Genomic DNA, 23359 nt, shown 5'->3' on the forward strand with positions numbered 1-23359 from the left:
AGGTTCCCCTTCTGGCAGGACAAAGACCCTAAACATACTGCCAGAGCTACAATGAAATTGCTTCGATCAAAGCATATTCAGCTGTTTGAATGGCCCAGTCAAAGTCCAGACCTAAATCCCATTGAGAATCTGTGGCAAGACTTGAAAATTGCTGTTCACAGACGCTCTTTATCTAATCTCACTGAGCTAGAGCTAGTCTGCAAAGAACAGAAAAAAAAAAAAAACAGCCTCTAGATATGCAAAGCTGGTAGCAGCAAGAGGTGGTCCTATAAATTATTGACTTCAGCAAAAGGAAAGGGTGTGTGGCTGAATACAAATGCACATCACAATTTTCAGATTTATATTTTTAGGCTGTGCCCATGATGCAGAAATGCACCGTATTTTTTCCTGAGCGTTTCTGCATCTCCCCTGGCAGAAAAAACGCATGTGGATTGTACATGAGGATTGTACATGTGTTTTTCCTGCCAGGGACATGTGGATGTGAAGCGTTCTTCACATGCATTTCCACATGCGGGTTGTCAAGTACTTTCCAAGTGATTTTAGCATCACTTGGAAAGTGCTTGACAACTTGGTCACACTATATAAATCCATGCAATCGGCATGAATCTATATAGTGTGACCAAGATAGTTGTAATAAAAAAATAAAAAAAAAACACATACTCACCTTCCGATGGCTCCAGATTCCTCATCCGATGCATCCGGTCTTCCCGATGTCTCGAGGTTGTGTAAGAGGACCTTCCATGACGTCATTTAGTCATGAGACAGGTCAGCGGTCGCGTGACCAGTCACATGACTAAATGACGTCATGGCAGGTCCTTTGAGACCATCGCGAGCTGCCGGGGAGCCAGGACGCATCACTATATCAAGAGCCAGGTACCATCCGCACATTGAATCGCTTAATATCTGCATGTGCACATGTAGTCATGCGGATATTAAGCGATTCAATGCAAGTCAATGGCGGTGAAAACGCAGCGATTACGCAAAATAATTGGTAGTGCTGCGGATTTATCCGCAGCGGAAATTTCCGCAGCATGTGCGGAGCACATGTGGATCATCATTGGGGAACATGGCAGGCTTTGTACCAAGCATTTAAGCATTTCTGTAGCGGAATTGCCGCTGCGGAAAATATTAAAAAAAAAAGCACACAGTGGGCACACAGCCTTAATAAAATATTTAGAAGACCATGTATCATTTCTTTTACATTCACAAATACTTGCTAGTTTGGGTTGGTGAAAAATATGCCACGGGTGATGGACGTATTCTGCCCTGCTGGAGAAATGACAAGCCACGATGGAATATGAAATGTTAGTTTATTGTCAACGCATTTCAGAGTCACTCTGACTCCTTCAGGACAACCACAAATCTTGATGATCATATTTGGCTGTCCAGAAGGAGTCAGAGTGACTGAAACGCGTTGACAATAAGCCAACATTTCACATTCCATCGTGTCTTGTCACTTCTCTAACAGGGCAGGATGCTTCCATCGTCTATGGCATGTTTCATACACAATCTCAGGAAGCTGCAGCAGCTGGAAATTACCCCAGGTCAAAATTACTGTTATTGTGAACAGTTAAGGAAGATGAAATGATCTTTAAAAGGCATAAAGTTAAAGATGGCACATCTTTATATTTTAAGCAAAAAAAAAAATAAATATTGTGTGTACACATACACTACTGTTGAAAAGTTTGTGGTCATTTAGAAATTTCATTATTTTTGAAAGAAAAGCACATTTTTTTTCATTTAAGCTAACATTAAATGAATCATAAATACACTATACATTGTTAATGTGGTAAATGACTACTCTAGCTGCAAACGTCTTGTTTTTATTGCAATTATCTACATAGGTGTATAGAGGCCCATTTCCAACAACCACCACTCCAGTGTTTTAATGGTACATTGTGTTTGCTAACTGTGTAAGAAGGCTAATTGATGTTTAGAAAACCCTTGCACAAGTATGTTAGCCCAGCTGAAAACAGTTTGGCTGATTTGAGAAGCTATAAATTGACCTTCCTTTGAGCTAGTTGAGAATCTGGAGCATTACATTTGTTTGCTGTATGAAACTCTCAAAATGGCCAGAAAAAGAGAACTTTCATGTGAAGCTCGACAGACTATTCTTGTTCTTAGAAATGAAGGCTATTCCATGCGAGAAATTGCCAAGAAACTGAAGATTTCCTACAATGGTGTGTACTACTCCCTTCAGAGGAGAGCACAAACAGGCTCTAACCAGAGTAGAAAGAGAAGTGGGAGGCCCCGCTGCACAACTGAGCAACAAGACAAGTACATTAGAGTCTCTAGTTTGAGAAATCGACGCCTCACAGCTCCTCAACTGGCAGCTTCATTAAATAGTACACGCAAAACGCCAGTGTCAACGTCTACAGTGAAGAGGCGACTCCGGGATGCTGGCCTTCAGGGCAAAGTAAAAGCCATATCTGAGACTGGCTAATAAAAAGAAAAGATTAATATGGGCAAAAGAATACAGACATTGGACAGAGGAAGATTGGAAAGAAGTTTTATGGACAGACGAATCAAAGTTTGAGGTGTTTGGATCACACAGAAGAACATTTGTAAAACAACTGAAAAGATGCTGGAAGAGTGCCTGACACCATCTGTCAAGCATGGTGGAGGTAATGTGATGGTCTGGGGTTGCTTTGGTGCTGGTAAAGTGGGAGATTTGTACAAGGTAAATGGGATTTTGAATAAGGAAGGCTATCACTCCATTTTGTAACTCCATGCCATACCCTGCGGACAACGCTTGATTGGAGCCAATTTCATCCTACAACAGGACAATGACCCAAAGCACAACTCCAAATTATGCATGAACTATTTAGGGAAGAAGCAGGCAGCTGGTATTCTATCTGTAATGGAGTGGCCAGCGCAGTCACCAGAGCTCAACCCCATTGAGCTGTTGTGGGAGCAGCTTGACCGTATGGTACGCAAAAAGTGCCCATAAAGCCAATCCAATTTGTGCGAGGGGCTTCAGGAATCATGGGGTGAAATTTCTCAAGATTACCTCAGCAAATTAAAAGCTAGAATTGCTGCAAAGGGAACATTCTTTGACGAAAGCAAAGTGTGAAGGAGAAAATTATTCTAATAAAAATCATTATTTCTAACCTTGTCAATTTCTGGACTGCATTTTCTATTCATTTTGTAACTCATTTGATAAATAAAAGTATGAGTTTTCATGGAAAACAATTGTCTGGGTAACCCCAAACTTTTGAACGTGGGTGGGTGGGTGAGATATAGATATATACATATACACACACACACTTTTTCCCCCATTTTAAAAATTACAAAAACGAAAATGGGCTGATGCAAAAGTTTGGGCACCCTTAGAGGTGTGTGCTCAGTTCAGATCACTTTGACCAAGTTTCCAGACCTTAGCCTGTTAAGGTTATGGCTTCTTCACCATCATTGTTAGGAAAGGCCAGGTGATGCAGATTTTCCAGCTTTATAAAAACCCGGTCTCCTCTAACCTTGTACCAAAAAAACAGAAGCCATGTTTTTTTTCCTAAGCAGCAGCCTAGCACTCTGAAAACGAAAATGGTGAAGGCCCACAAAGCAAGGGAAGGCTATAAGAAGATAGCAAAGTCTTCAAGTTGCCACTTTCACAGTTCGAAATGTAATTAAGAAATAGAAGTTAACAGCAACAGTGGAGGTCAATTGAAGGTCTGGAAGACCGAGCAAAATTTCAATCAGAGCTGCTCGTAGGATTACAACAGTGGCAAATCAGAACCCCTGCTTCACTGCAAAAGACATTTGAAAAGATTTAGCAGACTCTGGAGTTGTGGTACATTGTTCTACCGTTCAGAGACACCTGCACAAATGTGGCCTTCATAGAAGAGTTATCAGAAGAGAATCTCTCCTTCATAAAATTGAGCTTTACAAGAAGTATGCAAAAGAAGATCTAAACAAGCCTGATGCATTTTGGAAACAAGTCCTGTAGACCAGTGGTCGGCAAACTTTTTTGCACCAGGGACTGGCTTTAAGCAAGACCAGTTTTCAATGGCCCGGGGGGGTGGGGGCGGGGCTTTGGTCATATGTGGGTGAGGTTATGGAGGGGTGGAGCTTAGTGCATACTTATCATATAATTATGACATTTATAATGAGAATGTGATTCAACTTACCATAGGTTCAGAATGAGTGGGAGCACCAGGCTTGTTTCCCTGGATCAGTGGGAGCACTGGGCTTGTTTTCCTGCAACAAGACGGTCCCATCTAGGTCCCATCTGATGATGATGACCACTACTGCTGCTACTGGACACAGCCACTGCTGCTATGAATTTTCACTGTTATTTGCTTTTTTCACTTTAACCAGAAAATCTGCTGCTGGGCCGCACGACACCAGAACACAGCTACAGGAGTCATAAGGGTGGGACACCTGACATCATATCTAGCTGCCCATTAGCATCCAGAGCCCCTCCCCCTCCAACTCGCAGCTAGCAGGAGGGGAAGGAGCGCTGGACACACATGACCTGCTTGTCCCTGCTCCTGCCTGAGCACATTCTGCGAGTAGGGCCGCATGGCTAATTATCTATTCACTGCCAGTCCCTCCTCCTCTTTTCTTATAGGCTACTGATCACATGCTGGCTTTCTCCCTGCTGATCCTCTACAACTGTCAGCGGCGCCGCGGACCGGCTGAAAAACCCCAACGGCCCGGTCCTGGTCCGCGGACCGGCGGTTGGGGACCTCTGCTGTAGACCAATAAACTTAAAATAGAACTCTTAGGCCACAATGATCAAAAGGTATGTGTGGAGAAAAAGGGCACAGAATTTAAGGAAAAGAACATCTCACCAGCATGGGGTGGATCGATCATGCTTTGGGGTTGTGTTGCAGCCAATGGCTCAGGGAACATTTCACGTGTAGAGGGAAGAATGGATTCAATGAAAATTTTAACAAATTCTTGATGCAAACATAATACCATCTGTAAAAAAAGCTGAAGTTAAAAAGACGATGGCTTCTACAAAAGGATAATGATCCTAAACACATGTCAAAATCCACAATAGACTACCACAAAAGGCACAAGCTGAAGGTTTAACAATGGCCCTTACAGTCCCCTGATCTGAACATCATTGAAAATTTGTGACCAGACCTTAAAATAGGACTACATGCAAGACAACATGTCATGGCAGTCTGAGTTCACATGACGACCTCTGGGTCTGCTATATATGGTGGCCTGCTAGGCTCAGCCAGCAGCTGAGTCTAACAGGAGATCTGACAGTGTAAAACTGTCAGCTCTCATGCAATACTTGTCTATTGCATTGCATGAGACCAGTAATCAGAAAAACAAAAATTTAAGTCCCATACAGGGACTAAGTAAAAAATAAAAATAAAAAAAGTCTAAAAAGTTTTCAAACTATTAATAAAAAAAAAAATTAAACCAATAATTCCATTTACGTAAAAAACAAAAAAAACACACATATTTGGAATCCCGTGTCCAAAACAACCCAATCTATAAAATTGTCACACTAACCCGTTCTGTGCAAAAAAAAAAGCTCCTGAATGGTTTGTTTTTATTTATTCTGCCTCCCAAAAAACAGAATAGAAAGCGATCAAAAAATGTCAATTCAACGTCAACTCGTCCTGCAAAAAACAAGCCCTCACATGACTGTCGGCCGAAATATGGAAAAATTATAGCTGTCAAAATATGGCGATGCAAAAACTAGTCTTTGCAACAAAAAAAAAGAAAAAAAAAGGGTTTAGTGTGCGACAGCTGTCAATCATAAAAACCTGATATGAATCTGGTATCGCAGTAATCGCACCGACCTAAAGAATAAAGTCGTCTAATCACTTATACCCCACGAGGAAAGGCGTAAAAAAAATAAAAACAATTCTTCACGCTGCTTCCCAAAACAATGCAGTAAGGCTCTGCTCACATTTATCCTGCGCTCTACGCTGAGCGCTTACACCAGGGTTTCCGTGTAAATCTCAGAAATAGCCGATTCAGACGGAACACCCGTGGAAGATTCCCTGTAATGAGGCAGATGGAGACACTGTGGACGCTAACTGGCCTATGATCCCACGGTGTCAGTTTTATTAGGCGTGCATAAAAATGTGGTTGGCCACAGTTTTGTGCACTTCTGAAAAAAAGGACACTGCTAAACAGAGGCCAGACGGAATCCAGAGTAACTCTGCTGCCTCAAAGTGAATGGATCCCGCAGGGGTTTCATCTGAATTACATCACTTGGAGATTTAGATGGAAACCCCGATACAAGTGCTCAGCGTAGAGCGCAGGATAAACGTTCTGTAAAATGTTCCCAATAAAAGCTTCAACTCGGTTGACAAAAAAGCAAGTCCCCACTCAGTTCCATCTGTTAACGAAAATATAAGGTGCTTCCACATTACTGGTAGCACAAAAGCTCTGTAAAAGCGAAATGGCCCTTAACCCCCAAAAGAAATTCAGAAAATTTCGGTGCTTCCAAATGCCACCCTCCCTTCTGAGCCCCACAGTGTGCCTAAACTACATTTAGGGCCCACATGTTTGGCATTCCTGTAGCGATGAGAGCTTGTCTAATTTACGGGTGCGTGTCTCCAGAAGCACGAGTTGGGCACTACAATGTACTGGTCACTACAATGGCAGTTTGCAATCTTCACTCAGCAACATCCACTGCTGCTTGTGTCTGGAAAATACCCATGGAGTCAAAATCATAACACCACCTGTAGATAAATTCCCAAAGGGGTATAATTTCCAAAATGGGGTCACTTGAGGGGGGGGGGGGGATTCTGCTCTTCTAGCACTTAGGGGCTTTGTATATGGAGTCTGCAAACTATTCTACAATAATTTGTTCTCCAAGAGTCAAATAGCGCTCCGTCCCTCCCAAGTCTTGGCGTATGGCTAAGCAGTACTGTACAGGAACATATGGGGTATTGCCACTTTAGAAGAAATTGTGTGACATTTCAGCACAATTTTTATCCATTGCCCTGTGTGAAAATGTAAAATCTGGGGCTAAAACTAATTTTTTTTGTGGTAAAAAATGTTTTTTCTTCGTGCCCAATGGTATAAATTTCTGTGAGTCACATGTGGTGTTAATATGATCACTGCACTCCAAAGTTAAATTCATTGAGAGGTGTAGTTTGTAAATTGCGGTCACTTATGGCGGGTACAATACACAACAGTAAAATCTGCACTGTAATATGGCAGTCCTTCCCTTATGAGCTTTGCATTGTGCCTGAAAAGATTTTAACCACTTATGGGGTATTGATGTACTTAAGAGAAGTCGTGTAACATTTTCTCTTATTACCCCTTTTGAAAGTTGCTAACTTGGGGTCAAAGCAACATTTTAGTGGGGGAAAAAAAAAAGTAATATTTCATTTACTCAGCCCAATGTTATAAAAGTTTGTGTATCACCTGAGGGTTAAAAAATACTCACTACTCCCCCTAGATCAGTGGTTCTCAACTCCAGTCCTCAAGACCCACCAACAGGTCATGTTTTCAAGATTTCCTTAGTATTACACAGGTAATGCAATTATTACCTGTGTAATACTAATGAAATCCTGAAAACATGATCTGTTGGTGGGTCTTGAGGACTGGAGTTGAGAACAAACTGCCCTAGATGAATTCCTTGAGATGTGTAGTTTACAAAATGGGGTCACTTGTGGGAGTTTATGCTGTTTCGGCATGTCAGCGACTCTTCAAATGTGACATGTTGTTCGCAACCTATCCCAGCCAACACAGTGCTCCTTCCCTTCCAAGCACTGTCGTACACCAAAGCAGTAGTTTTCCACCACATATGGGGTATCAGCGCACTCGGGAGAAATTGCACAACAGTTTTTGGGGTCCATTTTCTCAGTTTACCCTTGTGAAAATAAAAAATTTGGGGCTAAAATATAATTTTTATGGAAAAAGTTTGATTTTTTTTATTTTCACGGCTCTACATTATAAACTTGTGTGAAGCACCTAGGGGTTCAGGGTGCTCACCACATATCTAGATAAGTTCACTGAGGGGGGTCTAGTTTCCAAAATGGTGTCACTTGTGGGGAGTTTCTACTATTTAGGCACATCAGGTGCTCTCCAAACGCAACATGGGGTCCGCTAATTATTCAAGCAAATTTTACATTCAAAAAGTTAAATGGCGCTCCTTCCCTTCCGAGCCCTGCTGTGCGCCCGAACAGTGGTTTTCCCCCAGATATGGGGTATCAGAGTACTCAGTTGAAATTGCACAACAAATTTTGTAGTCCGTTTTTTCCTGTTACCCTAGCGAAAAATAAAATTGGGTCTAAAGTAACATTTTTGTGAAAAAAATTGAAGGTTCATTGTTTTCTTCCACATTCCAAAAATTCCTGTGAAGCACCTGAAGGGTTAATAAACTTCTTGAATGTGGTTTTGAGCGCCTTGAGGGGTGCAGTTTTTAGAATGGTGTCACTTTGGGGTATTTTTTGTCATAAAGACCCTTCAAAGCTACTTCAAATGTGATGTGGTCCCTAAAAAAATGGTTTTGCAAATTTTGTTGGAAAAATGAGAAAGCGTAAACCTTATAACTTCCTAACAAAAAAAAAATTTTTGTTCCAAAATTGTGTTGATGTAAAGTAGACATGTAGGAAATGTTATGTATTAACTATTTTGTGTGACAAATCTCTCTGATTTAAGGGCATAAAAATTCAAAGTTTGAAAAATTGCAAACTTTGCGCCAAATTTCCAATTTTTTTTCACAAAGTAACATGTTATATCGAATAAATTTTACCACTATCATGAAGTACAAAATGTCATGAGAAAATCTCAGAATCAGGGGAATACGTTGAAGTGTTTTAGCGTTACTACCTCAAAGTGACAGTGGTCAGAATTGTAAAAATTGGCCTGGTCAGGAAGGCGAGAACAGGCTCTGGCGCGAAAGGGTTAAGCTATTTTTTCAGCAGAATGTAATGCTTACGGATAATAAAACCCTAAAGTATAGAGGTCTCCTGGTGGAAAACATGATAGTGATATGCTAGCAGCTAATATAGGGGAAAAAAAAAAAAAAAAAGAGAAGCTCAACGACAGATTTCAAACTTTCATTACACGTCTACTTAAAAGAAGAACAAAATATTCCTAAAGATACTGGGAAAGCCAAATAAATATACACCAGGTTTCTGATTTAGAGAAGATCAGGAATAGCAGTTTTGTTTTTCTTTAGTGGCCTACAATAAGGAGTCAAACATGAGTAGAACAGAGCCCAGACTGGCTTCACATTGCACACAGGGAGCATAGGAACTTGGTGTTCCTGACAATTGATCCAACAACCACCAGTTCTGCATTCCAGAGCAAAGGTTTCCAGGGAGCCAAACAGCAAAACTAAGCTGCAGTCTTACCAGGCAGTACTAGTAAACCAAGTCATCACTCTGTACCTGTCATGTTTCATAATGACTACCGCTACATCTCTAACGACCTCATGCCATAAGCAGCAGACTGGGTGCGAGTCCAGAGAGCGGTGTACAGGCTCAATAGACTTCTGTGTGCATATTACCTATAAGAGCCGAGTGCGTCAGCATCCTGAGCAATGCAATTCAGAGTACTTTTTATTCTGACACGTCAAATGCGGTGATTGGTGGACATCCAGTAGGATCAAAGTCTAGCACTGTGCCCTGTGGCAGTGATCAGATGGTCCTTCTTGGAGACCACTATAATGTGCAGACTCGGCGCTGTTAGTATCACAGCTCAGCAGTTCTGCCCCTTTGTTTAGTGATTGGTGGGTCTTGGCACACAGTCCACAGATGAAATGGCAACCTTCATAGGATGTCAGAGACTGAGGTACAGAAGGCAGCAGACATGTGGACACCACCACATATAGCGCCTAATGCTATATATCCTGAATGCTCTGGCATTACCATAGTTAATCCCAGCTGTCCACGACACTGGAATAAAGTATTTGGTCATTTCTGAGTGGCTATCACTTTTAAATTTACATTTCTAAAAAGGGGGAGAAAAAAAAAAATCTCTTCATAGCAAATTGATAATGAATAGAAAACTGTATAGAAGGCTCCTGAATGCCAAGCCATAACACACAAAATACAAATATGTATCAGAACAACTATGATTTGTGGGTGTGCCGCCTGATTTGTTATTGGAGAGTGCTCCGACCTATTCAGTATGCCTTATTCTAAATCTTCAAGATCGGAGCAGGATGAGACATGCTCAGAGTTTCATGGATCTCATTCTTTGATCCATCATTTTAATGGAGGTCTGAACAGATCCATATAATTTAATGGGTCCGTGTGCGGTCCAGACTTGTTCATGAAATCTATTAGGACTACTACATGCTACAATTTTTTTCACATAGATCATTTATCCATACAAGAAAAAAAAAAAAAAGAGAACACCACAAAATGTGAATGAGCACTAAGGCCATGTGTCTGCATGGTACACTGTGGTTTTTGTGTGCAGAATTCTACACTAAAAAAAGCACAAAAAAGTCAAATCTGCACCAAGAACAAAATCACAAAAAAAGTGGAAAATGTATCAAAAACAATCAAAGCAGATTGCTAAAGCATATTTTGGTGAGGCTACCTGCAGAAAAGAAAAAAAAATTTCTTATGTGTAAACAAGGGCCAAAAGGGGGTTTCCTGCGATTCTCAATTATCCTGGCTAGATAACTGCTAAATCAACACAGGTATGGCCACAGAGAAGATTTATTCTGGCTTTTCTGCAGTCTATGGGCCCAATTCATCAAGGCATTTTCACCAGTCCATGACTGGAGTAACATTTGTGGCAGGGGCGCAGGGCAGTTGTAAGACGCGCCCAAGTCATTAAGAGGCGTGCACCTCCATGAATCAGGCGCATCTTACTACAGCGATGTATTTATTGTGACTGGCATGCACAACGCGGGTCTAAGGCCTGCACTACACTGCCCCTTTTTGTAGCGCTCCTGATAGATTTTAACTATTTAGCTGCAGGGCAAAGCAATACAGTTTTTTTTCAAATGGATGGAAAGCAGCTTCCACTTAGATAAAATGAATCAGCAGCTCTAAGTCCCAGTGAGCCCAGGCTTTATATGTTGTAGAACATACATGGAGAATTCCCACAGATTTCACCCTATGCATTGCAAATGGTGAAGCCCACAATGAATTCCACAAAAAGATTGGACAAGCTGCAAATGTTAAAGATCCACACTAGGTCAAATATGGTGCAGAAATGTAAATTAGATTTGTTGAAATCTCATTTACATAGCTGCTACTGTATTATGCTGCTGATTTTCTTAACATAAAGTAAGGTTTTGTTCACACTAGGCTTTTTTCAGCGTTTAATGCAAATTTTCAGCTCCATTTTTACAGTACCAGTAACGTCTGAGATTTCAGAAAGCTCATGCACACACATTGGTTTTTGTGTCATCAGTATTTTGTGCTTTGCATGGTTTTTGAACAATAGAGCATGTCACTTTCAGCGTTTTTCACTTGTTGAAAGTAGTGGGTGGTGAAAAACGCTGAAAAAACACCTAGTGTAAACATAGCCATAAGGTTTTGTTGCGTTTTTAGTGAGAAAAAAAAAAAAAAGTAGAGCAGTATGTGAAACTCATTTATTTTTGTGATTTTACCATCATTTTGTCTGTCACCTGAGATGGCAGTTTGGATTAGGAGGTTAATTAAATTAGTGATGTGTAAAATGTAAACATTGGCTGAGGAAGATGTGAGATTTAACAATACCTGTGGCTCACATACAGGCCTGTGGAGTTGGAATAAAATGGACCGACTCCAACTCCTAAAATATATAATAAATTGGTACAGTAGTATATTATTAGTAGTAGAATATTTTTTCATAAGAATTTGGGAAAGTTATGAAATGTCCTATAAATGTCTGTCCTATTCCTGATCCAAGGGTCTAGACCAGTGTTCCCCAAACCCCATCCTCACGGCCCCCCACAGGTCATGTTTTCAGGATCTCATTAGTATTGCACAGGTGAGAAAAACAAATGCCTAGCTATCACTAATGAAACAAACAATTCAGCTCTCCTTATTTAGGTAACTATAGTATGATTATCCTTCCATCTATAATCTTCTAAAATCAGCAGAGTTGGTGCCAGCTGCACATGTGCTGAGGAACTATGACAGCCCATTACACAAAAAAAACACACACATACTGACAAGAACACTAAGGCTATGTGCCCACAACGAAGATTTGAAGCAGAAATTTCCTGAGCATTTCTGCATCTCCTTGGCAGAAAACACTTGCGGATTTTACATGTGTTTATTTCATGCGATTTTGAGCATCACTTGGAAAAGTGCTTGACAAGTTGGTCACACAATAAAAATCCATGCAACTGGCAGGGATTTATAATGTGTGACCAACTTAGAGCAAATTTCTACTTCAAATGGTGCATCTAAAATAAAACAAAAAAAAAAAAACCACCTTATATTCAACTCTCCGGCAGCCCCCGTTCTCTTCCCGGCAGCGTCCACTCTCCTCGGCGTCCCGCGGTGTACTAGAAGGATCTGCGGTGACGTAATTTAGTCAGCTGATGGTCACGTGACCGGGGGCCGCCAGAGAGGCGACTATGAATATTTTTTACTTTATAATACTCTTTTTACTTGCAGGTACCATGGTACCCGGGCTGGATGAGAGTCTCCTCTTCTCCAAACCCAGGTACTATCCGAGCACTTAATCGCATAACATCCACATGTATACATGCGGATATTATGCAGTTCAATGAGCGCGATTTTGCTGCGAAATTGCGCCCAAATTGGTTATGCTGTGGATTTTTCCCTAATGATAATCCGCAGTGGAAATTTCCGCAGCATGTGCACAGCACATGCGGATCATTGGGATACAACCCAGACCTCTTACCAAGCGATTTTAATGAGTTACCGCAGCGGAAATGCATTAAATCCGCATCGTGGGCACACAGCCTTATTCTGATAAGTTACTTGGATATGAACCTTAAGAATAGCCAGAAATAATATTATATGACTCGTATCCTGCATTTTCACCAATATTATCCTTTGCAATCCATTCTGAGCTGGTGGGAGGAGACTAGCTGGGATCTCACAGGGGGATTTCTGCTCTTCATTCACACAAATACAAGCTGCAGCAGAATACAGGCAATTATACAGCAGAGCTGAGCTCTTTGGGTATGAATCACTTATGGGGTGAGGTATAAATTGTAAGAAAGTTCACTATGATCATTCCATGTTTCCCATCCCTGCTCCTCACCACCTCCCTCTCCATAGAAAATAATGGGCCATGTCACAGAACCGGTCACCTATATTCAGTAGCTGGTGAGGGGCAACCGATGACCTAGCTGTGGATGTCATTACAGCTTTATTGGGTCATCAATAAAAATACAAGTCATAACACATAGCACTGAAAGCAGTATAAACACTGGGTCACCCAATAATGCAGACCAGGCCATCAATATATGCACTCCCGAAACTCATATGGTATAGCTAGTTAATACCAGCAGTGCATAGTGTATATATGTTCTCAGATATCCATATGGGTAAAGTAAGTGTATAACAGCAGTGCATAAACTCTCAAGATATCCTTATGGGCATAGTCATTGTATCAGGGCTGTGGAGTCAGGAGTCTGTATAAAATAGACTGACAATATATAATAAGTTGGTACAGTAGTTCAATGCAGTATGTGCTGAATATTTTTTCATAAGAATTTGGGAACGTTATGAAATGTCCTAGTCCTGATCTAAGGGTCTAGGTTTGTAGTTGAGATGAATCTGTGCTGCACTTTATGTACACGCTCAGTAGTGAGGCAGTGAGATGAATCTGTGCTGCACTTTATGTACACGCTCAGTAGTGAGGCAGTGAGATGAATCTGTGCTGCACTTTATGTACACGCTCAGTAGTGAGGCCGGGCTGTGGTTTCGGAGTCGGTGGTTTGGCTTACTGACTCCACAGCCCTGCATTGTATACCAGCAGTGCACAGTGTATATGCTCTACAGATATTCATATGGGTATAATCAGTTTACTCCAAATCCTAAATAAAATACATAGGTTAATCAGTTTCCAATGACATTTGCCCAATGTGGAAGCTTTCAGTGCACTATACTTCGTATATACAGTCATGGCCGAAAGTGTTGGCACACTTGAAACTGTTCCAGAAAATGAGGTATTTCTTCCAGAAAATTATTGCTATTACAACATGTTTTGTTATACACATTTATATTTCCTGTGTGTATTGGAACAGCACAAAAAAAGTAAAATAAAAAATAAAAAAAAAAAAAAACAGAAAAAAGGCAAATTGGACATAATTTCACACTAAACACCAAAAATGGGCCAGACAAAATTGTTGGCATCCTCAACTTAATATTTGGTAGCACACCCTTTGGAATAAATAACTGCAATAAATCACTTTTTACAACCATCACCAAGCTTCTTACACCTCTGAACTGGAATTTTGGACCACACTTCTTTTGCAAACTGTTCCAGGTCTCTCATATGTGAAGGGTGCCATCTTCAAACAGCAATTTTAAGATCTCTCCACAGGTGTTCAATGGAATATAGATCCAGACTCATTGCTGGCCACTTCAGAGCTGTCCAGCGCTTTGTTTCCATCCATTTCTGAGTAATTCTTGATGTTTGGGGTCATTGTCCTGCTGGAAGACCCATGACCTAGAACGCAAACCCAGCTGTCTGACACTGGGCATTACATTGTGACCCAAAATCCATTGGTAATCTTCAGATTTCATGATGCATTGTACATAGTCAAGGCACCCAGCGCTAAAGGCAGCAAAACAACCTCAAAACATCTTTGAACCTCCACCATATTTGATTGTAGGTACTGTGTTCTTTTTCATCTGGACTATCCTGCATTGCAACCTTTCATCATTTTTTCTCTACTGTCCACGTCCAGGGAGATTAGCTACAGTGCCATGGGTTGTAAACTTCTTGATTATGTTGCGCACTGTGGACAAAAGAACATTAAGACCTCTGGAGATGGACTTGAGATCCAAAATTGTTGAAAAATATTAAAATCAAGGTTACAAGTCCACAGACAGTTCACTTCTCTTTCTGTTCTCCATGCTTAGTGTGGTACACACAGACATACAATGCAAAGATTGAGTCAACTTCTCCCCCATTTTATCTGGTTTTAGGTGTGTGATTTTCATATTGCCCACACCTGTTACTTGCCACAAGAGAGTGTGAACGAGCATCACATGCTTCAAACAAAGTTGTTTACCCACAATTTTGGAGAGGTGTCCACAATTTTGTCTGGCCCACTTTTGGGGGTTGTGTATGTCCAATTTGCCCTTTTTTTCTGTGTTTCAATACACACAAAAGGAAATAAACATGTATATAACACAATGTATAATAGCAATAATTTTCTGGGAGAAATACCTCATTTTCTGGAACAATTTCAAGGGTGCCAACATTTTTGGCCATGAAAATTAGCTCTAAGAAATATATATATATATTTATAAAATCCTCTTCAACACATATGGAGAGATGAAAGCTTAGTAAACTTAAAAAAAAAAAAAAAAAACTACTGCTGGATGCCTGAAGGTTGTACAATCTGCTGTCATCTAGTAAACAAAACACAGATTATGTTGGATTACAGAGGTTGTCAGAGAGGTCAACATTATCCCCAAATACCCTTAACCCCAATAGAACTACAAAAAAAAAAAAAAGTTGTACTAAACCTACTAGTAAAATTCTCCTGTCATACAGCAACCAGGCTACAGTAAGAGTATCCCACAAGCATTGTCTGATGTGAAAGCAGTCTAATTGAGACACCAAAAAGCAGGACAGAAGAATTTTAAAAAGGGCTTTTCAAGGACTTGCACATTGGTAGTCTCTTAAGAAAGAGCATTAATACCAGATCAGTAGGGGTGTGACTTGCAGCACCCCCAACCACCTTATGATCGATCTACTAGACACAGGCATCAGTGTCCAAGTCCCAGAATGCCCCTATATCCACATGTAAAGTATGAAGCTATAGCATTTACTTAGAATATGATAAGAGTACAAATAATGGCCAACTGATTCACATTGACAAACCTTGGCAGAGTAAACTGCACAGTCAAACATTAAGCACACAACATGCCACCATACCCAGAATGTAAAAAAGTATAGAATTAGATTCTCCAGCAACACTAAAACTACTGCCAATACACACAGACACTATATAACCAGTGACTTCCCCTATACTGGTCTGTATATACACACAATATAACCAGTGATGTTACGTATACTACTTTATATACAGTTGTGCTCAAAGGTTTACATACCCGGCAGAATTTTTCCTTTCTTGGCCTTGTTTCAGAAAATATGAATAACAAAAAAAACTTTCTCCACTCATGGTTATTGGTTGGGTGAAGCAATTTCTTGTCAAACTACTGTGTTTTCTCTTTTTAAATCTTAATAACAACCAAAAACATCCAAATGACCCTGATCAAAAGTTCACATACCCCAGTTCTTAACCGTGTATTGCCCCCTCTAACATCAATCACAGCTTGAAGTCAATAGACACTATATAACCAATGACTTTCTTTATACACACCAGACATTATCTAACCAGTGACTTTCCCTTATAGTGACCTATATACAAAGCGCAGACATGATATAACCAGTCAAATGCTAGAATACAGGTGAAACAATGCAAAGAAACTAAATACATTACAATTGATTATAGACACCCCCCCTGAAAAGAAAAAAAAAAAACCTTTCAAAACCCCCCAAAACAAGAGAAGGCAGTGTGGTCAATGGTACAGTTATATGAAAAAGTTTGGGCACCCCTATTAATCTTAAGCTTAATGTTTTATAAAAATTGGTGTTTTTGCAACAGCTATTTCAGTTTGATATATGTAATAACTGTTGGACACAGTAATGTTTCTGCCTTGAAATGAGGTTTATTGCACAGAAAATGTGCAATCTGCATTCAAACAAAATTTGACAGGTGCATAAGTATGGGCACCCTTATCTTCTTGTTTTAAATACTCCTACCTACTTTTTACTGACTTACTAAAGCACTTTTTTTGGTTTTGTAACCTCATTGAGCTTTGAACTTCATAGCCAGGTGTATGCAATCATGAGAAAAGCTACTTAAAATGGCCACTTACAAGTTGTTCTCCTGTTTGAATCTCCTCTGAAGAGGGCATCATGGGCTCCTCAAAACAACTGTCAAATGATCTGAAAACAAAGATTATTCAACATAGTTGTTCAGGGGAAGGATACAAAAAGCTGTCTCAGATTTAACCTGTCAGTTTCCACTGTGAGGAACATAGTAAGGAAATGGAAGAACACAGGGACAGTTCTTGTTAAGGCCAGAAGTGGCAGGCCAAGAAAAACATCAGAAAGGCAGAGAAGAAGAATGGTGAGATCAGTCAAGGACAATCCTCAGACCACCTCCAGAGATCTGCAGCATCAACTTGCTGCAGATGGTGTCACTGTGCATCGGTCAACTATACAATGCACTTTGCACAAGGAGAAGCTGTATGGGAGAGTGATGCGAAAGAAGCCGTTTCTGCAAGCACGCCACAAACAGAGTCATCCGAGGTATGCAAAAGCACATTTGGAGAAGCCAATTTCTTTTTGGAAGAAGGTCCTATGGACTGATGAAACCAAGATTGAGTTGTTTGGTCATACAAAAAGGCGTTACGCATGGCGGCAAAAAAACACAGCATTCCAAGAAAAACACTTGCTACCCACAGTAAAATTTGGTGGAGGTTCCATCATGCTTTGGGTCTGTGTGGCCAATGCCGGCACCAGGAATCTTGTTAAAGTTGAGGGACGCATGGATTCCACTCAGTATCAGCAGATTCTTGACAATAATGTTCAAGAATCAGTGATAAAGTTGAAGTTACGCAGGGGATGGATCTTTCAGCAAGACAATGATCCAAAACACCGCTCCAAATCTACTCAGGCATTCCTGCAGAGGAACAATTACAATGTTCTGGAATGGCCATCCCAGTCCCCAGACCTGAATATCATTGAACATCTGTGGGATCATTTGAAGAGGGCTGTCCATGCTCGGCGACCATCAAACTTAACTGAACTGGAGTTGTTTTGTAAAGAGGAATGGTCAAAAATACCTTCATCCAGGATCCAGGATCTCATTAAAAGCTACAGGAAGTGACTAGAGGCTGTTATTTTTGCAAAAGGAGGATCTACTAAATATTAATGTCACTTTTCTGGTGAGGTGCCCATACTTATGCACCTGTCAAATTTTGTTTGAATGCAGATTGCACATTTTCTGTTAGTACAATAAACCTCATTTCAAGGCAGAAACATTACTGTGTCCAACAGTTATTACATATATCAAACTGAAATAGCTGTTGCAAAAACACCAATTTTTAAAAAACATTAAGCTTAAGATCAATAGGGGTGCCCAAAATTTTGCATATAACTGTATATCACAATAAACAAACAGCAAAGAAAGGAGGCTTTAGGTTTGATTTAATATATGGATTTTTGTGTCTAAAATCAATTTTAATTAAAATTAGGTATATAGCTTTTTTTGCATCAATTCATTTGTGTATTATTATAGGATTTCCTTGGTGAGGAGTTATCAATAGGCTAATAGTTTTTGGGGACACAGACAAATGTTAATTATTTGGATAAGTATGGGTTTTTTGGGTCCATTATTAGCAATTAACGATATAGCCAGTAACGCCCCTATTCCAGTCTACACATACACAGCACAGACACTATATAACCAGTCACTTCCCCCTATACCAGCCTATATGCACAGCACAGACACTATATAACTAGTGACTTTCTCTATATCAGTCTATGTACACACACATTATATAACCCGTGATTTATACCAATCTATAGACACAGCTACCCACCTATACCAGTCTACAGCACAGACACTATATAATCTGAGATATCCCCTATACCAGTGTACATAAAGCACAAACACTGTATAGCCAGTGACTTCCCCTATACTGGGTCTATATACACAGCACACACAATATAACCGGTGACCTCCCCTATACCAGTCTATACACACCCAGTATAAGCAGTTCCCGATAACAGTCTATAGACACAGCACACATAAAACCAGTGACTCAATATACCAGTCCATATACACAGTTAATACACACTATATAACCAGCGACTCCCATATACCAGTCTATATACACAGCACAGACACTATACAACCAGTGACCTGCCCATACCAATCGATATACATACAGCACAAACTACACTGCTCAAAAAATAAAGGGAACACTCAAATAACCCATCCTAGATCTGAATGAATGAAATATTCTCATTGAATACTTTGTTCTGTACAAAGTTGAATGTGCTGACAACAAAATCACACAAAAATCATCAATGGCAATCAAATTTATTAACCAATGGAGGCCTGGATTTGGAGTCACCCCCAAAATGAAAGTGGAAAAACACACTACAGGCTGATCCAACTTTGATGTAATGTCCTTAAAACAAGTCAAAATGAGGCTCAGTATTGTGTGTGGCCTCCACGTGCCTGTATGACCTCCCTACAACGCCTGGGCATGCTCCTGATGAGGTTGCGGATGATCTCCTGTGGGATCTCCTCCCAGACCTGGACAGTCTGTGGTGCAACGTGACGTTGGTGGATGGAGCGAGACATGATGTCCCAGATGTGCTCAATCGGATTCAGGTCTGGGGAACGGGCGGGCCAGTCCATAGCTTCAATGCCTTCATCTTGTAGGAACTGCTGACACACTCCAGCCACATGAGGTCTGGCATTGTCCTGCATTAGGAGGAACCCAGGGCCAATCGCACCAGCATATGGTCTCACAAGGGGTCTGAGGATCTCATCTCGGTACCTAATGGCAGTCAGGCTACCTCTGGCGAGCACATGGAGGGCTGTGCAGCCCTCCAAAGAAATGCCACCCCACACCATTACTGACCCACTGCCAAACCGGTCATGCTGAAGGATGTTGCAGGAAGCAGATCACTCTCCACGGCGTCTCCAGACTCTGTCACATGTACTCAGTGTGAACCTGCTTTCATCTGTGAAGAGCACAGGGCGCCAGCGGCGACTTTGCCAATCCTGGTGTTCTGTGGCAAATGCCAAGCGTCCTGCACGGTGTTGGGCTGTGATCACAACCCCCATCTGTGGATGTCGGGCCCTCATACCACCCTCTTGGAGTCGGTTTCTAACCGTTTGTGCAGACACATGCACATTCGTGGCCTGCTGGAGGTCATTTTGCAGGGCTCTGGCAGTGCTCTTCCTGTTCCTTCTTGCACAAAGGCGGAGGTAGCGGTCCTGCTGCTGGGTTGTTTCCCTCCTACGGCCCCCTCCACATCTCCTGGTGTACTGGCCTGTCTCCTGGCAGCGCCTCCAGCCTCTGGACACGACGCTGACAGACACAGCAAACCTTCTTGCCACAGCACACATTGATGTGCCATCCTGGATGAGCTGCACTACCTGAGCAACTTCTGTGGGTTGTAGAGTCTGTCTCATGCTACCACGAGTGTGAAAGCACAACCAACATTCAAAAGTGACCAAAACATCAGCCAGAAAGCATTGGTACTGAGATGTGGTCTGTGGTCCCCACCTGCAGAACCACTCCTTTATTGAGTGTGTCTTGATAATTGCCAATAATTTCCATCTATTGTCTATTCCATTTGCACAACAGCATGTGAAATTGATTGCCAATCAGTGTTGCTTCCTAAGTGGACAGTTTGATTTCACAGGAGTGTGATTTACATTCTGTTGTTTAAGTGTTCCCTTTATTTTTTTGAGCAGTATATACAACCAGTGACTTTCTCAATACCAGTCTATATACAGGTGCATCTCACTAAATTAGAATATCAAAAAGTTAATTTATTTAAGTTCCTCAATACAAAAAGTGAAACTCATATTATATAGTCATTACAAACAGTGTGATCTATTTCAAGTGTTTATTTCTGTTAATGTTGATGATTATGGCTTACAGCCAATGAAAACACAAAAGTCATTATCTCAGTAAATTAGAATACTTTTATAACAGTTTGAAAAATGTTTTTAAAATCCGAAATGTTGGCCTACTGAAATGTATGTTCAGTAAATGCACTCAATACTTGGTTGGGGCTCCTTTTGCATCAATTACTGTATCAATGCGGCGTGGCATGGAGGCGATCAGCCTGTGGCACTGCTGAGGTGTTATGGAAGCCCAGGTTGCTGAGATAGTCTTCAGCTCGTCTGCATTGTTGGGTCTGATGTCTCTCATCTTCCTCTTGACAATACCCCATAGATTCTCTATAATAGATTCTCTATGGGGTTAAGGTCAGGTGAGTTTGCTGCCAATCAAGCACACTGATACTGTTGTTTGTAAACCAGGTATTGGTACTTTTGGCAGTGTGGACAGGGGCCAAGTCCTGCTGGAGAATGAAATTTCCACCTCCAAAAAGCTTGTCGGCAGAGGGAAGCATGAAGTGCTCTAAAGTTTCCTGGTAGACGGCTGCGCTGACTTTGGTCTTGATAAAACACAGTGGACCTACACCAGCAGATGACATGGCTCCCCAAACCATCACTGATTGTGGAAACTTCACGCTAGACCTCAAGTAGCTTGGATTGTGGCCTCTCCACTCTTCCTCCAGACTCTGGGACAATGATTTCCAAATGAAAATTGGAACTCTGGGACCTTAAGGAGCGTGTCAATGACTGCCTTCTGGACATCTGTCGAGTCAGCAATCTTCCCCATGATTGTGGAGCCTACTGAAACAGACTAAGGAACCTTTTTAAACGCTTACGAAGCCTTTGCAGGTGTTTTTCGTTAATTATTTTAATTTACGGAGATATTGACTTGTGTTTTCATTGGCTGTAAGCCATAATCAACATTAACAGAAATAAAAACGTATGTGTTGTGTATATAGCCCCCATAGGGAAAGTCACTGCTTACAGACACCATCTAACCAGTGACCTGCCCTATACCAGTCGACACGCACAGCCCAGACACTATAGAAGCGGTGACCTGCCCTATGCACAGCCCAGACACTATAGAAGCGGTGACCTGCCCTATGCACAGCCCAGACACTATAGAAGCGGTGACCTGCCCTATGCACAGCCCAGACACTATAGAAGCGGTGACCTGCCCTATGCACAGCCCAGACACTATAGAAGCGGTGACCTGCCCTATGCACAGCCCAGACACTATAGAAGCGGTGACCTGCCCTATGCACAGCCCAGACACTATAGAAGCGGTGACCTGCCCTATGCACAGCCCAGACACTATAGAAGCGGTGACCTGCCCTATGCACAGCCCAGACACTATAGAAGCGGTGACCTGCCCTATGCACAGCCCAGACACTATAGAAGCGGTGACCTCCCCTATATACAGCACCGGAAAGACATGGTGCCCCCTCCGCAGACATGTGGCAGGCTCTGGCAGCACGGCTCCTCCTACGAGGACAGCCGTCTATGACTGGCCGCAGGTAGGCCTAAGCCTCGGTCTTTCCTGAGAGTTGGATCCGGGTAGTGTCGGTCGGGCCTGTGTAATGAATGAGAGGCCTGTGTGCGGCCCCGGCCCGCCCTTACCGGACACTCTTCGCCATGTACCGCTCGGCACAGGAGACCCCGGACTCCGACCCTCCAGACATAAAGTAGTTCCCCAGCAACAAGTGTCCAGGACGGAACCTCACATGTCCCCGGACCCCACGTCTGACACTTCCTGTCGGCCCGGCTGTCAGTGCCACTCCGCACCGGGAAAGTCCTCCGGCCTCACTCACGACACGCTGCCCGGTATGCCTCCTCCCGGGATCTACCGACTGCGGCTGGCTTCCCGGTGAGGCCGTTACTCATAGCACACACAGCCCTCCAAGCCCCAGCCCCGGCACTCACATTACTGTGCGTATCGATGGCCTGCATCAGCCTCTCCTTGATCTCCCGCGGGGATACCGGAGCCGCTGTCATTGCCTCTGTCCGGGGATCACTGCGGAGGGCGGCGCGGCATGTTCCCGGGGAGGGAGGGACACAGTGGCCTGGGCACCGGAGACTCCCAGGCGCGTCTCTCCAACTGGAGTCGAGCGACCGGGAGCCCCGAGGCACGACGGGAAATCCGCCGCCGCACGCTTTGTGACGCCACTGAAGCGACGTCCCTGCGTCACAATTCCTCTGGGCAGCACGCACGTCACGTACGGACGCAGAGACGTCCATTGCTCCCTCCCCCAACAGGAAGTGTCAGGCTCAGCGCGTAACTGTCAGTTGTGGCTGTGTGCCGCGCGCGCCCCCCTCTAGCCCGCCGGCCGGCCGGTCGGTCTCCGCACGCCCCCACCCACCTCTAGCCCTCCGGCCGGCCGGTCTCCGCACGCCCCCCCCCACCTCTAGCCCTCCGGCCGGCCGGTCTCCGCACGCACCCCCCCCCTCTAGCACCCCGGCCGGCCTGTCTCCGCACGCCACCCCCCCCCCCCTAGCCCCCCGGCCGGCCGGTCTCCGCACGCACCCCCCCCCCTCTAGCACCCCGGCCGGCCTGTCTCCGCACGCCACCACCCCCCCCCCTCTAGCCCCCCGGCCGGCGGGTCTCCGCAC

The 23359-nt window shown here is 42.7% G+C and overlaps 1 protein-coding gene across 1 annotated transcript in view; it reads right to left on the reverse strand.

Annotated features, from left to right (window-relative positions):
* MED26 (mediator complex subunit 26) overlaps nt 1-22999 on the reverse strand; it is a 68919-nt gene extending 45920 nt beyond the window's left edge. Inside the window, exon 1 of the mRNA XM_073655542.1 lies at nt 22673-22999. Within this exon, the coding sequence (XP_073511643.1) occupies nt 22673-22987 (315 nt within the window). The 5' untranslated portion in view covers nt 22988-22999. The remainder of the gene's footprint in view (nt 1-22672) is intronic.
* Between the last annotated feature and the right edge of the window lie 360 nt (nt 23000-23359).

The sequence above is a fragment of the Phyllobates terribilis genome, unplaced genomic scaffold, assembly GCF_046119375.1.
Source record: "Phyllobates terribilis strain yellow unplaced genomic scaffold, ASM4611937v1 Scaffold_1__5_contigs__length_1240528914, whole genome shotgun sequence".
Lineage (NCBI taxonomy): Eukaryota > Metazoa > Chordata > Amphibia > Anura > Dendrobatidae > Phyllobates > Phyllobates terribilis.